At 43.1% G+C, this 15,575-nt stretch overlaps 2 protein-coding genes across 2 annotated transcripts; one reads left to right on the top strand and one right to left on the bottom strand.

Annotated features, from left to right (window-relative positions):
* Nucleotides 1-4,095: 4,095 nt before the first annotated feature.
* LOC116262716 (heavy metal-associated isoprenylated plant protein 33-like) lies at nucleotides 4,096-5,596 on the top strand. The gene is made up of 3 exons (XM_031642203.2): nucleotides 4,096-4,244; nucleotides 4,334-4,409; nucleotides 4,519-5,596. Exons 1-3 carry the CDS (start codon nucleotides 4,206-4,208, stop codon nucleotides 5,385-5,387), a joined length of 984 nt encoding a protein of 327 aa, XP_031498063.1. The 5' UTR covers nucleotides 4,096-4,205; the 3' UTR covers nucleotides 5,388-5,596.
* A 7,369-nt stretch (nucleotides 5,597-12,965) lies between these two features.
* On the bottom strand, nucleotides 12,966-15,217 carry LOC116262817 (desiccation-related protein PCC13-62-like). Its single transcript, XM_031642324.2, has 3 exons — nucleotides 14,642-15,217; nucleotides 14,325-14,550; nucleotides 12,966-13,639 (listed from the first exon to the last, which is right to left on the bottom strand). Exons 1-3 carry the CDS (start codon nucleotides 14,989-14,991, stop codon nucleotides 13,262-13,264), a joined length of 954 nt encoding a protein of 317 aa, XP_031498184.1. The 5' UTR covers nucleotides 14,992-15,217; the 3' UTR covers nucleotides 12,966-13,261.
* Nucleotides 15,218-15,575: the final 358 nt, after the last annotated feature.

Below are 15,575 nucleotides of genomic sequence, written 5' to 3'. Positions count from 1 at the left end.
GACTGCACTCTGCCAATGTCCACCCTCACCAATCCCTTCAAATGGCATTCACCCCTCCGCCGTTGATTAATGCAAGGATCTGCCTTCCTTTTTCAATGAGGAAAATACCTCCTCAAGGTTAACATCTTCAAGGTTTTTGACTACGCCGAGAAAGTTCCTTTAATTTTCTTTCACATTTTTCAGTCGCTTGATTTCTGTCCGCACTTTCCAATGCTCGAGCAAGTCCTTGCTTGGCAATCCAGCTTTTTGTGTTTATTACGTGCTCTGTGAATTCCTTCACCCTCTAGTGCGGCTTTCGCAACGTTGCCGTCCCTCTCCCTCCTGTTCAACCTTATTCCAAAAGTTCTTTTCCTCTCTTTCTATCCAAATTTCACACATGATGTTTCATTCACGGTGTCCTTGCATTGGTTCTTCTTCTTTTTCATGCTTCAATATGTTGACGACTTCCTCATCTTAAGGTTGCCCTTATCTCAGCAAATCTCTTACATCACATTCAGCATCCCCTGAAACTTTTTAGTTCAACTTTGGCCTGTCCAGTAATGTGGATAATGTCAACTCTCCCATGTTGTGCCACCTCAATTGCATCCGCTTTCAATTTTTTTAAGGAATCGTTTGGCTGGTAGGCCGTTCCTTGAGTGTCCTATTAATCTGCCCCAACAAATTAAGTCAGCTTCATGTGCCTCATAATAGGAGACATGGTTCAATATCTCTGGTTTGGTAGCCCCAGTTACTTGTCCTGGTGATTAATCACCTTTTCCTAGTTTGCTGCAATGAAGATTACTCATAATATGCTTGACTGTACAGTCTCTCGGTGGTGGGTTTGATTGAAACTTTATTGCATCAATCTAATATTTTTAACTGTTGATTCCTGCAGCAAATCAACTGTTATTTCTTTTGTACTTTGATGATATTTGCGTAGGTTTTTATGTAAATCATTTAATGAAATATTTCACCGCTATAGATGAACTCCGTCGTCCCCTTTGTCGATGATAAATGCAACAATAAAGATCTACAGTGGTGGCCAAAGAGGGTTGCCTGTTGGAACGTCACCTGTTGTAGCTGCATCCAATTTACTCCCTCCCTTTTGCCACTCTACCCATGTTGGACGATTACCTCTTCCTCCTGCTGCCAGGCTTTCTCTGTAATTGCTGTTCCTTGGCTTCTTGGATGAGCACTCTGGTTCTTGGGTCCCGTCCTTCGTGCCATCCATCTTTCCGCCTGACTTCTCATTCTACCTCATATTAACACCTTTTCACCATCTGCACCACCTTGGTATTAAGCTCGGCAATGGTTGCCCAATCTGCCTCTTGGTGCGAGTCTCACCAACACCATTTTGACTCTCGTCCTTGTTTCAAGTGCATCCTGCTTACTGCTTGGCCCATTCTTAACCCTCCGTATGCGCCTCCTTCACCCCCCACCAACTACTTTTTGTGCCCTCCTCCACATGATCACTTGGGTATTGGAGTTAAATCATTCAGGTAAATAAAAAGGTGAAAATAAGAAATTAGCACCCAAATGCACCTCTGTTGGTGCATCTGCAAATAAGCAGTTCTCCGGATCTATATTAAGCTGGATAAGCATTTGGAAAGGAGGGAATATATATATTTTGACTAACATTCCCCAACTATCATTTAATTACCTTGCTGCCTTATTTGGCATACATGGAATTTAGCAATAAAGGAGAATGCATGGTGATTAAATGCCTAAAACGTCATGATAGATATTTCAGCGAATGCTCGTTCAATAATTATTAAGAGGTAGTTACTCATCACTAGAAACGAATCCTCTGGAAAAACACGTACACATATTTGGAAGGACCTACCATCGAGGACAAAAAGCAAAGCAAAAGGAGAAACACATCCGTGATGAGATTTTCCTTCATTTCCATAATCCGTGGTAAAATGAATGCATATGAATCAAAGGCTAAACAGCCAGTACAGTGAAGGACCATCGATCATGAAAGCAGTACTGAGTACTACTGCACATGAAAGCTCCGCAAGGAGACCCAATCAAAAAAGAAATCTCGCCTGAGAATTTGTCCCGTGCAATAATGATGCAAAGAAAAGCCAGCCACCACTTTCTTGAACCACTATCAATTCTATCCAGATCAAAACTGATCAATCTAAACTCTCACCCAAAGGAACGAGGGTGCTGGTTGCCCATGAGCCAACCGAGTGCGAATTTGACATCTCGAAGTATCGTAGATCATCCGTCAACTGGTGGTCTTTAATGCAATATTGTACAAGGCCGGCCCGCTTATTTAGGATTCAGATCTCCTTCAGTTCCACCGCAGGGCGCCATGATTACTGGTGCTGATCAAGATGATACCCCAGGATCACTTTAGTTTCCCCAGTCGCTCCGGCGACTCGCAAATTCTCTCCCTTTGAGTTGTCTCTATCTTCATTCTTATCTCTCTAAATTGTATCACAGATCGAGTACTTTTCTTTTTCCCCATAAAAAAAATCTTGTAATACATATGCTCGTCCAGCCAATCTATATCTCGTTGCTCCTGAGCTGGTCTTCAAGCATATTTCCTCCATCATAATTTATTTTGTTTGACTCGGTGCAAATGCAATCGACATAGGTTCTGTGTGATCGAGGAAACTATAGTAATTCGCATTTCTTCGTTTTGTGCGGGACATAGGAGCAAAAAAAAAGCGTGGTTGTTTATCTTTTTATGGGCTACCCGGTATATTTTGGGAGGTCGATATGTCTACATTACGCGTTCTGATCTACCGTTTTCCGAAGTCCCTTTAGTTGAGCTTAAATGACGGGATTTGGCATGGAACTCAATTCTGATTTTCCTTTTCCACTGAATTTAGGCCTGACTAGCATGAGAACATTTCTATGTAATTGAGTTAGTTTTTATGAAATTTCAGTCAACCGTCAGTTTCGGATTCTATTTCAGTTATGAAATTACGAACTAAATCTGATCCGTTATATCCGATACATCCATTTACATCACTAGTGTATATCAGCAATAGCTCATACACCATCGGTTTCAATCAATTTCTAAGCCAAGTGCTTCATGAGGTCACAACCATAATCCTGTAAAAAAGGCATAACAACAGCCTTGACCGGCTGGCTGCGAATTTCGTGTAACTGGCCAACACCCTCTCTCTCTCTCTCTCTCTCTTTCTTTAATTCTCACTGTAACTGATTTGACTATTCTTCTCAGCTATCGTTGGATGGTTACCTATTTATTTATTTGTTCATCCTCCCTCTCTTGGAATCTTACGAAGCAAATGAAGACAGCTAAGATTTTTAACTTGCTTAAAATTGTACAGATACAAATTAGCAAATTGTTGCTTGCAGAACAATTAATCAAGCTATACATCCGGCAAGCAAAGATATCCCATAGATTCTCCAAGGGTACATAATTGTCTTGAGCTAGCTGGTAAAATAGACGGGGTACTCTTCTACGGGCCTAACATTTATATTGGGCCCCTAGAAACGCAACAAATCACGGAGATGACAAACAATGAAGGAATGTGATCATGCAGAAAGTGACAAGGGGACCAGATATAATTTCCAACCCTGTTGCCTGCAGCATCAGCCTATTCCAACAGTGATCAACTCTTACCACCTTCAACTCGACCATAGCAAGTGTCAAATGCTTAAAAGTATGAACTAAGTTTTTGTTGGCAAAAGCTACAGTTGGCTTTCATCTCACATAAATTGGGACAATTTGGGTCCGTTTCAACGTTTTGTATCATGATAATCTTAATGTACTAAGAAGACTGCGCATTTTGCGGCTCCAAAGTTGTGCATCTTTTCAAGTCCCAAGTAAATCCATGACTCCTTTTTCTTCAATTGCTGGATCCTCAACAACTCCTGATCACGTGGCAGCAAAATGTGAAAAAGCACAAGCTCCCCTCTTGCGCCATTCTTTATCGTAGAATACAACGACGGAAGAAAGTAAAGAACAGTAACAATGATGGCCCCAAAATTATAGTTTCTTCTTTTCTTTATTGCACAATTGATTTATGTCTCCTCCTGCCAAATTCCTTTTTCACTCTTGAGCATCTCCATGGTACGATTTTTTTTTTTGGGCATTTATGAGTCCCAATCCCACTCTCCACTTTCCCTCCCGACTGCATCCCTCCGCATTCCCTCCCCCTCTTCAAAACCCCTGCCCCCCCTCCTCTCTCTCTCTCTCTCTCTTTCTCTCTCTCTGAGACACCGACTCTTCTTCTACCTTGATCATGGAAGCCGATGAATCCTCTCAACCCCTCAAATACAAGGTACCCATTTTTTCTCTCTCTCTCTCCCTCTCTCTCTTTCGGCAATTTCCTTTGCAATTCATTCGTCTCCTTTCTCTCTTTGTTTGCAGACATGGGTGCTGAAGGTTTACATCCACTGCGAGGCCTGCAAGAAGAAAGTGAAGAAAGTGTTGCAGAGCGTTGATGGTCGGCATCTCCCTTGCAAAACCCAGAGTTGGTTTCCGAGCGTTTTCTTTTCTTCCGCGTACTCATGGTTTTCTTTTTCTTCCTGGCCTCTGTGGGGTTTTCGGTGCAGGAGTCTTCACGACGACCGTTGATTCCGTACAGCAGAAGGTGACCGTCACCGGAGACGTCGACGCCGATACACTCATCAAGAAGCTTCAGAAGACCGGCAAGTACGTGGAATTATGGCCGCAGAAGGAGGATAAATCGGGAAAGAAAGGCAGTGGAAAGGGTGGGGATGCCGGTGGCAAGAACGGCAAGGGTGCCACAGAGAAGAACAACGAGGCTGGTGGAAAAAAATCCGGTGGAGGGGACGAAGCGAAGGATGGAGCAGCAAAGGAGGCTTCCGGTGAGAAACCCGGTGATGGACATGCTAAGAAACAGGGCACCGACGAAAAACCAGCCGGCGAGGCGCCGTCTCCAGATGGTGGTAAGGCCAAGGAAGGTAATGGCGGAGGCAACGGCGGAAGTGGCGGTAGTGGTAAGAAGAAAGGTAAGAAAGGTAACGGAAATGGGAACGGCGGTGGTGGTGGCGGCGGCGGTGGTGGTGGTGGTGAGAATTCCGGCGATGGTAGTGCTGGAAATGGTGGCGATCAGCCTCCGGCGGCGGTGGGTGCTCCAGCGGCTGTCGCTCAAGTTGGTGGTGCAACGGTTGCTTCGGCGCCACACTTGCAGCTGATTCATCAATACCCAGAACTCGTCTCGCAGGTTTGCGGCGGGTGGGGCGGCCAGTGGATACCGGCTGTTAATTACAGCACGGCTACGCCCGTTCTAAGCTATGGCGGGTCCTACACCCTCCCTCCATATGTCGACGCCTCCTTCATGGTGCCGCACAGTTCCGGCGGTGTAATGCGGTACGTGCCGCCGGGTTCTTACCTGCCGAGGCAAGATGACTACAATATGTACGATGAGGAGAACGGCTCAGTCTGTTCCGTGATGTGATGCAACAGTCGGAAATTTCGCCGGAAGTGTCTATGCCGGCGGAGGTCAGCCACCTAGAAACCCTTTTGTACATTGTTTTCGTCTTGTGCAAGTCCTCTCCTCCCCTTTTCCTCTGCCGTTGGTGGTAATTTTGTTATGCTGTAGCTTAAAAAGAAACCATAAAAACTTTGTTTAATAAGAGTAAGAGAATGTGGAACCCCTTTTGCTTCTCTTATGAGCATACGTTATTTCTTTGATTAAAGGTTTTTTCTTTTCTAATTTATGAAAGGAAACTTTTCATTTGGAAAGGGTACATCTTTATTAAAAAAGTTATTTCGGTTTGATATTTTAGAAATGAGGTTCACCAGCGGTTGGGTCCCTTAACAGAGCGCGCTGGTGGGTATGGCAACACTGGGGGACCTTAATTATTTAAGTTGCTATGTGTTAAGCAATTTTGTCATTTCTACTTGGTGGCTTATCTTTTGGAGTTTGGGGGACTAGTAGATTCCCACTTGGGTCACTAATGAACCGGAGTTAGAGCCATTTGGTTCATCATCCTTTTCCCCCCTCGGCTTTTTTATCGCTTAGATGTTCGTTTATGATGTCATTGATATTCTCATCCTTTCAGTGGACGTAAATCAATGTTGGTGAAGTGGGACGTATTCTTTTATTTTGCTGCTTTTAAATTAAGAGTGATGTCTGCAATCTGGTGATGAAACTGCCCATGGAATTGCTTTTCTGTTCCGAATAAAATCCGAAGAGGAGAGGGAGAAAGGCGCTTACCTTAGCACAATGGTGCTAGGATCCTATAGCTCGAACTTGTGAAGTAGGGTGAACAAGCCATATACTAATGCCAATCTATCCCTTCTCTTTTATAATGGACTGCTGTAGTCGGACCAAAATCTGGAGCTTAACCTTTACAATTGAGATGGCTGCTAAGTATTTTATCTTGCAGTTGAAGCATCTTCTGTTTACAATCTATTGCTTACATCATAAGAATGTATTTGATTCTGGTCTCTCGAACCTTCGTAGAGTATTTCAGAGGTCTGAGAAATAAAACTACTAGTTTCTATAGCTGGCGAGTTCGCCATGATATCGATGTGGGCTTGGATCGAAACACCGAAAACTCGCCCTTAATGGCGTCCTTGAAAGCAGGGAGTCGCTACAAAATTTGAGTGAAAAAGGAAACTGTAAGTAAAAAGGAAATAAAAGTAAAAGTTCTCCTACTTGTTGTAGTAATGGAGACGGGTTTTCACATGAAAAATTCTAAAACGGGATTTTTTTTGCCATTAGTGCGGCGCAAGTTTTCTCTGGCTGCTAAATACGTAGATAGTATTTTTCGAAAATGTCACCAACTTTGGACCGTCGTTATTACGTCAGTTGATCAACGCGCGGTAAAGTAGCCTGAAAAGTAACTGATATCCATGCTTTTGTGGGAACGAATGGGCACGATCCGACGGTTTCCATTTGTGAAAGAAAGATGCATCGACAGTAGCCATGGGCTGTCATTCGAGTGGAGGGTGCAGAATGCATATGGTTTTCGGCGCCCTGTAGAGTTGAGTTTCTTGCTCACCAAGTCTCAGGTGTATTTATTTGTACCGTGGAAGTGTCAAAAGCGGAGTCGTATGACGATTTAAAACTCTCCCAAAAGATAATACGGGAAATCAAGAATCTTGCTCCCACCCCACATTTGCCAATAGTTCTCACATAAATGATGAAATTCCTGCCCGAAGCAACAAGTTGAAAGTAGAAAATCACTTGGAAAGTAAAGTGCAAGGGTGGCGTAACATTTGTTTTTCTGCCAATTACCATAGACCGCAAAAAGAATGCCCGGTGGATGATTTCTCTCATTTAATGGCGGCAGAGATTTCTTTGACATTGTTTGGCATTACCACATCATGTCAGTGATTCACGACTCTGTTGCAAAGATATATGAAACCAACACTTAGTTGTGTGAGTCGACATCATAGAATGCTCATCATTAGTTGTGTGAGTCGACATCATAGAATGCTCACCCGTTTGAGTTTCAGGAGTGGCTATATGGGCATGGCGCAGGCGCTGATGAGTGAGCCCAATTCTCATCAACAGTTGAAATGGACGTCCATTGCACGTATGTTTTAGCAGTTGACCGAATCCCACAATCAACAATGCGAAGACCGTTGCTCCAATAACCTAGCTGGACACTCATCCTGTTTCTGCAACTTGGTCGCCATGAAGGACCATTAACTCGATAAAACTCAGTAAAAAGAAGAGGTACGTAAAAATAACCATTAAAAAAACCATCTTCGTAAAAGGAGCCCTTTCAGGGCTTTGCGTTGAGGAATATTTCAGCTTATATCCGGATATAAGACCATATCTCCAGCTGCAACGATTAGTCAACGACCGGTTGTTCCTCCTGAATATGTCCCACTAAAATTTCTCTGATTTGAATGTTCCACGAAAATTTCTGTGATTTAAATGATCTCTCATAATTTACTAAGTATGTGGATAATCAAACCAACTGTTTGTGGTTGTGGTTGTGGTTGTTCAATGAATTCATCTCTAAAATTGGGGCATATTCATGGAGCACTGTTTCATGAATCTGTTCCAATTTTTGAGAGATGAAACTGACTGTTCCTTTGTCTAAAGGCCCCCTTAAGGAATGGGAAGGAGCATAAATTTTGTTTTAGACAACATCATGGCATCACCGGAGAAGAATAAAGCAGCTGTGCCCTTACCCTCTAAGCTACTGATAATTTTTTGTTGTTGCCATTTGCTTTTCCATAAGGGGAGCAGCAACCCCACTTGGTCTTGCACAGATTCCTCAACATGGTAATGGGGGGACCTCACCTTTATTAGTGGTGTGGTTTATATATAGTGGATGTAAAGGAAGATGTTTGGGTGAAAAACACATGCTTAGAAAGTTAACTTTGAAATTTTATATGGAATAAAATCACCAAAATCGAATGCAAAGCTGCGGTTATATAGTTGGCGTACGAAAGTAAAGTAAGGGGAAATAAAGTCTTGAATCTTATCATGAGATGCCCATATCCAGGAAGCAGATGGCAGGCAAAGATATCAGAGGCACCGATGATCTTTCCTCAACTAATTAGAGCAGTAGCCCTTCAGTTCTAGATTGTGGAGATTTGACGTTGTGTTATGTGTGGTCACGCCTTTAGATATGGGCGAATAGTCGCTTGAAAATGAAATCGAATTTCGTGTCCCGTGAGGTAGGGGGACAGAGAAAGAGAGAACAGAAAAAGATGGAAATGCTGCGAGTGCGTTTGCAAAAGATGTGTGAGGGAGAGAGAGAGATAGCTCCACGGACAGTTCAGTAAATCACTTGTGCAACAAAGATGCAGGTGTAAATCCAAAACTGTAAATATTCCAGTTCCCGCGAACATTAGATTTTCATCGATAAAACTTACAATTCCTAGTGACTAGCGATTAAACAGAGCTACGTTGGCATGCCATACCAAGTACTTTTTTCGGGTTAATTTTTTTCATCTGGAATCTGGATGAGGAACTGAGGAATTGAGTTTCATAAGTTTCTTTCTTTGTCTTTATTGACAAAAAAAGAAGAAAAACTGTTGATAGAGAATAAATTTAGTTCAGCACTTCGGCAGAGGCTACAATGGTTGGAAATCTCTATTTCTCTCTCGATCCATCGGAACACCCACGTTTCGCTCGCATCCATGCACATCGAGCACACATGCGTGAAAGTAAACCAGCGGAAAAGTAGAGCTCCTTGATTTCTTGAGAGAGAGAGGGATCTGTTAAATGTTTCTATAATGCAATAATACTCTTTGGGGTGGGGCAGGTCTGACAAGTTTTCTTTTACTTTTCACTCTCTTAGTTGTATAAGATCAGAGTACCAGTCAGTTCAGCAAACTTTTAGTGTTGGTGCAGCTTTAGATTGTTTTGTGTTCTCTAATGATAAAAGCCACAAGGAAAGCCCTCCCATGTATTCGGCCATAAATAAGGCAGCTCTTGCCGTATGAAAGGGAGAAACTAATCGGTAGCGCTAGCACACAACTAGAGTGCAATTTATGTATTAAAAAGCACATTTTGGCATTTGGGCCCTCTCTCCCTACACTTCTTTCTTTCTGTAGAAGGGATCATTGGCAAAAGCACCTCCTAGTGGCGAGAAACTTCCACCAAATTTCCTCCCATCGCCTGCCTACTTTTGACTTTCTAGAATCCACCAAATGGAAGATACCAGAGAACCCCGTGGTATGAGTGTCAATGCATCAGTGTTCAGAGAAGCTGGATATGGAGAACTCCGTCATCCAATTAAGAAATCAGATTCGATTTAGACTTAAGAAATGACATTCGATCGTATTTTGAGCTTGAATTCAAATTTAAGTAAATATCCAATTCGCTCTGGATTCTGATTCGCTTTCAAATGATGTGGAAATAAAAGTTAGATTCGGATTGTGAATTTTAAAACTAGATTGGATATGGCATGGTTTCTTTTTCATATTTATTTGGGTCCAAATATGTCAACATTTTAATAATATTGTAAAAAGTACGTGTAATACGTGTCCAAGCTGCTATGATTCTTTTGCCTTACTTGTTTTCTTAAGCAAGCTGGGTTTTGGTAAGGATCAAATTTTATCAACCCAAGAATCATGAGTCCAATTACCCCTTAACAAGGAGAACAGAACTCTTGCTAGCTACATGTTTATCATGGTTGCCACAAGGAGTGAAGTGTGATTCTAAATATCACCAACCTAAAGAAATATCATGGATATACTCACGAGTGCAAGAGTTCAGTTCACAAGATGTGTAATATGACAGGTAATCACATGCACTATCGATTCATTGTTAGTGTACGAATACCACACGCAGTAAGTGTACGCTCCTGCTTCTGTTTCACATTAGCATGCCATGGTGCCAGGAGTAGTTGAATTTCTTTCTTGAGCAGGTTTCCCCGGCAAACGCGCCTGCCACTGCATGGTCGGTGACCGGATCCCGAGAAGAGAGAAGGCGCCGCGGGATGGTTGAAAACGGGTGCCGCAAAGCTGCCGAACGCACATTCAAGCAAGTGAAGGTTTAGCTATTAAACTTTAGGCCTGTCAGAATTCAATAAAAAGAAAAATGGCTTCTGAAAAGAAAAGGGATGGTAACATGGCAACTCGCCAAAGTGTAAAGCTGCCAATGATTTCAAGGCCGCCGGGCCCCAAGCTTGAAGCCTGTGCTAGAAAGCAAAAGACACATATCTACAGGTGCTGGACTCGTGGCGGAACTACTTTATTGGCAGATGTGAAGCAAGAAGCTGTTTAGGTCAATGCAGATATGCCATGGTATATTATACCACGAAAAGTGATGCACGGTTAGCATAAAGTGGAGAGACAACATCGCTCAGAGGCAAAGGCATAATTTTACCATTTTGTTGTGCGTTGTTCTGAAAAGAGGCACAAGGTATTGGCTTTAGTAATTATTCAAGGACGCTTCGACAAAGCGAAATAACAGTTCATCACTACATAGGAAATACTATATCAGACGAAATAAACTGCAACATAAAGCACAAAAAAACGCCTTCTTCAAGCGTACGCCTTTAGCTGAGACCTGCAAGTGTGCAATTTCACCAATATTTCAGCAGATGAAAGCTAGTGATATAGGTATCCCTCCATAAAACAACGGATTGCAATGTCATTATCATTAGCATCATACCCAAACTCTACGTCCGTGGAGAACCTTGACCGATGCAGTCAGTTCAGAAAGTGCTGAACAAGAGCCTCGGTTTGCAGCATTTAGAAACTTGGCAGAGATAATGGTAACCAGGAATTAACAAAACAGTATAAAACAACTGGACAGTGCGTCGGGCACATTGCATGAGGTTTCAAAATATCGGTCAAGGGTTCATAGGGCCATCTTGGTCCTGCAAAGCAGGGTCCACCAAGCAACCCAAATTGAACTTGCCCCCGTTCCTTTTCTTTTAACTTGGCCTGATTTACATATGGCAGAGTCAATGTATGTGAGGGTTAAGCTTAGCTGGTCAGCTTCTAAAGGCTGGCTGAAGATAATATGGGTAACTATTTTAAGAAATTGCTCAACCAATTTTGGCCAAAATAAGCTTCACAAAAACTCCAAACCTCGTCTTCGAAGATCATCACCGTCTGCTAAGCATAGATGACATTAAAGACTGTTTTCAACAGTGGATGGTGTTGATCAATGGCATGACGGGTATTGGCTGTTTAACTGGCGCTTGTCAATTGTTTCCTGTTTCAGCCCCACTTCTGGTCCGGCCTCCACTAATTAGCCAATCGCAGAGTGCGAGGACCAAAAGTTGAAACAGAGTCTCCAACATTTAGCAACCACGTAGGAATTCAAAACCAAGTTTCACAAACAAATCCTTTAACAGACTAATTCTGCCAAACCACATTACTTATAATGATGGAATGTAGCTAAAATGTTATAGTCACATAGGAAACAGGTTTTAATCTTTCTAAATTTTTATGGGAAGTGGATGTCGCTTAGTCAATCTTTGCAGAATCAGCTTCCCACTGCATTTGACACGACAAAACAAACTTCAGGAACTGCAAGCCAATACAAGAACATTTGACACAACATAAACCCAACAATCCAAAAACTTCACAATCACAGAGCTATTTGACTGCCATGCTTCATCTAAAATGTCCGAGAGCCCCTCTGAAGCATCCCCATACTCTCTGCTGTCAAACAATAGCTATCTGTTCATTACCCAACATTCATAAACACAGACTACCCATTCATGGCTTTCAAGTGCAAGATTTAGGACGCCATACAAGAAAGGCGCTTAGGAAGAAACTGGGGCTCTGCAGAGCCCAAGTCTCAGCTATGAGTCCAAGTTGGTCAACGTGCATTGACAAAAAATCAGATGAAATGGGGATTCAACGATGAAAACGACAAAAGGGTCATGACGGGGTTGAAGCGATATCAAGCTAAGCGGATGGAAGAAGTTTTCATGACTTGATTGAACACCAACAAGAGAAAAAACAAATCCACGGAAGATACAATTGTTACCTAATGGGCAAGCCCCAATTTCTCAAAATCAAATTGGGTAACGACAATGCAGCAAAGCAAACTAAAATCGAATCTTTATCTTGGTGTGGGACAAGAGCAAAACATGAGGAAGAAGTCCTCTGTCCTTCATCTAACAGCAGAAACTTTTTGTTAGTAAATAACATCCACCATAATAAAAAGGAAAAATTGAGGCTCCATGGGTCTGGATCACCTCTGGAAGCTTGGGACTTTTGGCTAAATCATCACTGGGACAAGAAGGGGCAGAAGCAGCTCTTCAAGTGCTAGGCAGCTCATTCAAGTCCTTGCAATTTATATGGGAGCAATTAGCTATGGAGAGACTTCATGCGTTAACCCAGAAAATAAAATCTTTTCTTTTGATGGTTCCTTTCAATTTCTCTTCTGTTTTACGGTTTTTCAGCTTGAGAATGCACGTGTGATCTTTGCTAATGATGATCATCGTATGAGAGTTAAGAATTTGAATTTGAATTGAACTTGCCATCGCCATTATCGGCTTGGATGCCCTGTTGATCCGATTTCTTTAACTTGAACAACCCCAACAAGTCTGGGACACCATCACTGATGATGACAACAGTACCATAAGAAAGTTCAGGCGAAAAGGAAAAACTGGTATTTTTTTGCAAGCTTGCGGGTTGGCTCGATATACAAAAGACCTTCACAGAAGCAGAGAACAATTAGATTAGATGTCCTGTCCTGATACGTTTTCTGCAAAAGAAACATAATCCCACGCATTTCCCTCTCTGACTGCTTTCTCTAAGTCAGCAAACAAGTTTCGAAAGACTCTCTCTCTTGCCCTCTCACGCACACACACACACACAAAACAGCAATCAACTCTTATTTATAGCGAAACACTGCCGCAGCACGGCAAGAAATTGTTCTCTCCCGGCCCCCTAATGGTGCTGTAGATAGGATCGTGCTATCTTGCCATTGCCTCCTTTGGGGAAAAAGCCGCCAGGCACACGCTCGCTGCCCGTTCCATACACGATCCTCAGGATTTCCGCCGGAGTGCGGGCGTAGGACAGAGAGTGCATGTCACCGGACAGGATATTGCCGCGAATTCTGCCCTCTGCTCCAAGCTCGCGAGGAACAGTCAGCCCCTCATCCTTGACGCCGCAGCCGCCGAGACGGTCTCTGAGGATGGAGATCCGATCGGTGAAGTCTTCCACCGTCATGTTGTAGGGCTCAACCTGCTGCTGCTTCCTCTCGTATAACAAGCCTCTGTCCACGGCGTCCTGCCCAGACTCCACGCCTAGCAGTCCTGCCACTAACTGTGAAGGTTTTGCAGACGGCATAAGCCATATACAATAAGAGCAGATCAGATCGGTTATCGGTAACATATTGGAAACGTTTGGATAGATGTTTGATTAACCACGGTAACCGGATCAAAAGATATGACCGAGGTGATAGGAGAAGCAAGGATTCTTCTGGTCAATTTCCGGTGTACACGCTCTGTTGCGGAGATTGGCAGAAGAAAATATGGTCACTCTGTTGTTAACTAAGAAGAAAATGGTCAACAATGGGCGTCGTGCACTCACTTAAGATACGGTAAGAGGAAAATTATGTTTTGGAGGTTGAACCACAGTTGCCAAAGTAGGAATTCAGATTCGGCAGTACTACAGAATGCAGAATGAGTTGAAATAAGTAGGCGGTTCAAAGTTTTCTAAATTGATTGAGTAAGATGCATACAAGTAGAAAGCAGGGGAGAGAACTGTTCACGCAGCCGTACGTCTGATCATGCAAAATGCTACAAAATTGATTTAAAGAATGCAACAGCGGCAACTAAAGACAGACTAAGATAACAACTTGAGGAAAAGGAACCAGGATTCCCATGAGCAGAATTGAGCTCATGTTTGGGAATCGACATTCATGGAGGATCCGGTTTCAGGAATCAAAACATGAAAACATTGCATGCTCTCTCTCTCTCTCTCTTGCTCTCAAAGGCTTGATTATTACCCTTTTGGAATAGTGGCCCTTGAGATTGGGGTTTGTACCCACGTAACCGGTGAGCCCAACGTAAGGTATGACGTAAGTAGCCAGGAGAAAATTGATGCTGTTGGCATAAGGATCAAATGGAGGACTAAGTTGGAAGCCAAACGCATCGTCCATTACGCGAGCAAAATTGCTGGGGCTCAGATCCAGCAGAGGCCTAGGAAACCAACGAATCGTCTCTTTAATGGCCCTGAGATTGGATCAACAAGAAAATGAAATGGTTAACCAGAGAGAAAGAGAGCAGAGAGATGTTGAGGGAAAGAAAATGGAGAGAGAGAGACCTGAGGTGACCAATCTCCTGATACCCAAATTGTAGAATGATGTCTCTGGTGAGAGGGTCAAGGTTCGCCTTCCGTGCTCCTACGGGTGGAGGACCCCCCATGACCAGCTCTGGTGCAAGCTCATCCAGTCCCCTCCCAAGGGCGCCATAGAGGAAAAAGTCTGCCTCTAGGTGCTCCAGATTAAGAGGGAATTCCAGCAGAGGCACATCGCTAGGAAACACAAGCATCTCGGTCGCTGGTGGTTCAGAAGCGCAGCTCAAGTTCAGACTAGAAGCCTGAGAAGTTGAGAAAGAAACGAGGAGAAGGAAAGGGATGAAGGCCAACAGATGGTAGAAGAATGATGAAGCCATTGTCCACACCCTATAGGTGAGCCAGTAAGCACATTACGCGATTCAAAGATCTCAATTTATAATGGGAGAGGTCATCAATACTTACTTAGTGACCAATTAATTAGGCTGCAATTTAGCGTTTCTGGTGCATTTTCTTCGCGCTCTTTGGCAACGTCCTTTCGTAACTCCCGGACGTCCTTTGCTTGCATTGGAGAGTAAATGAAAGCTCAATTAAGGAAGAGGAGAAGGTCACGCCGGGTGCCTTCCCAACTACCTCATCAACTGCTTGTGCTTTGCTGCTTGCCACAGCCCTTCATTTAGTTCCAACTTCCAGAACTGATCAGTTTGTCCTATCGGAACTTTTTAATGTCTTGTATATTATGGAAACTGGATGCATATAGGTCCGTTTCTCTTTGATTTGTTTCAAATTTTTAGCAGATCAAACCTTATAGATGAGACACGGTTGCGTGAATCTAAATGAAAAAACATATTCGCAGCCGATGGCCCAAAAAATACATGAAAATTTGACAGCACGTAGGAGAAAAATAAGATTGGAAGTCTGTTTCCTGGTAATAACCCCTGTTTCATGCGTCTATGTGCGGAGA

The sequence above is a fragment of the Nymphaea colorata genome, chromosome 10, assembly GCF_008831285.2.
Source record: "Nymphaea colorata isolate Beijing-Zhang1983 chromosome 10, ASM883128v2, whole genome shotgun sequence".
Classification (NCBI taxonomy): domain Eukaryota; kingdom Viridiplantae; phylum Streptophyta; class Magnoliopsida; order Nymphaeales; family Nymphaeaceae; genus Nymphaea; species Nymphaea colorata.
This window is presented reverse-complemented; position numbering and strand designations above follow the sequence as displayed.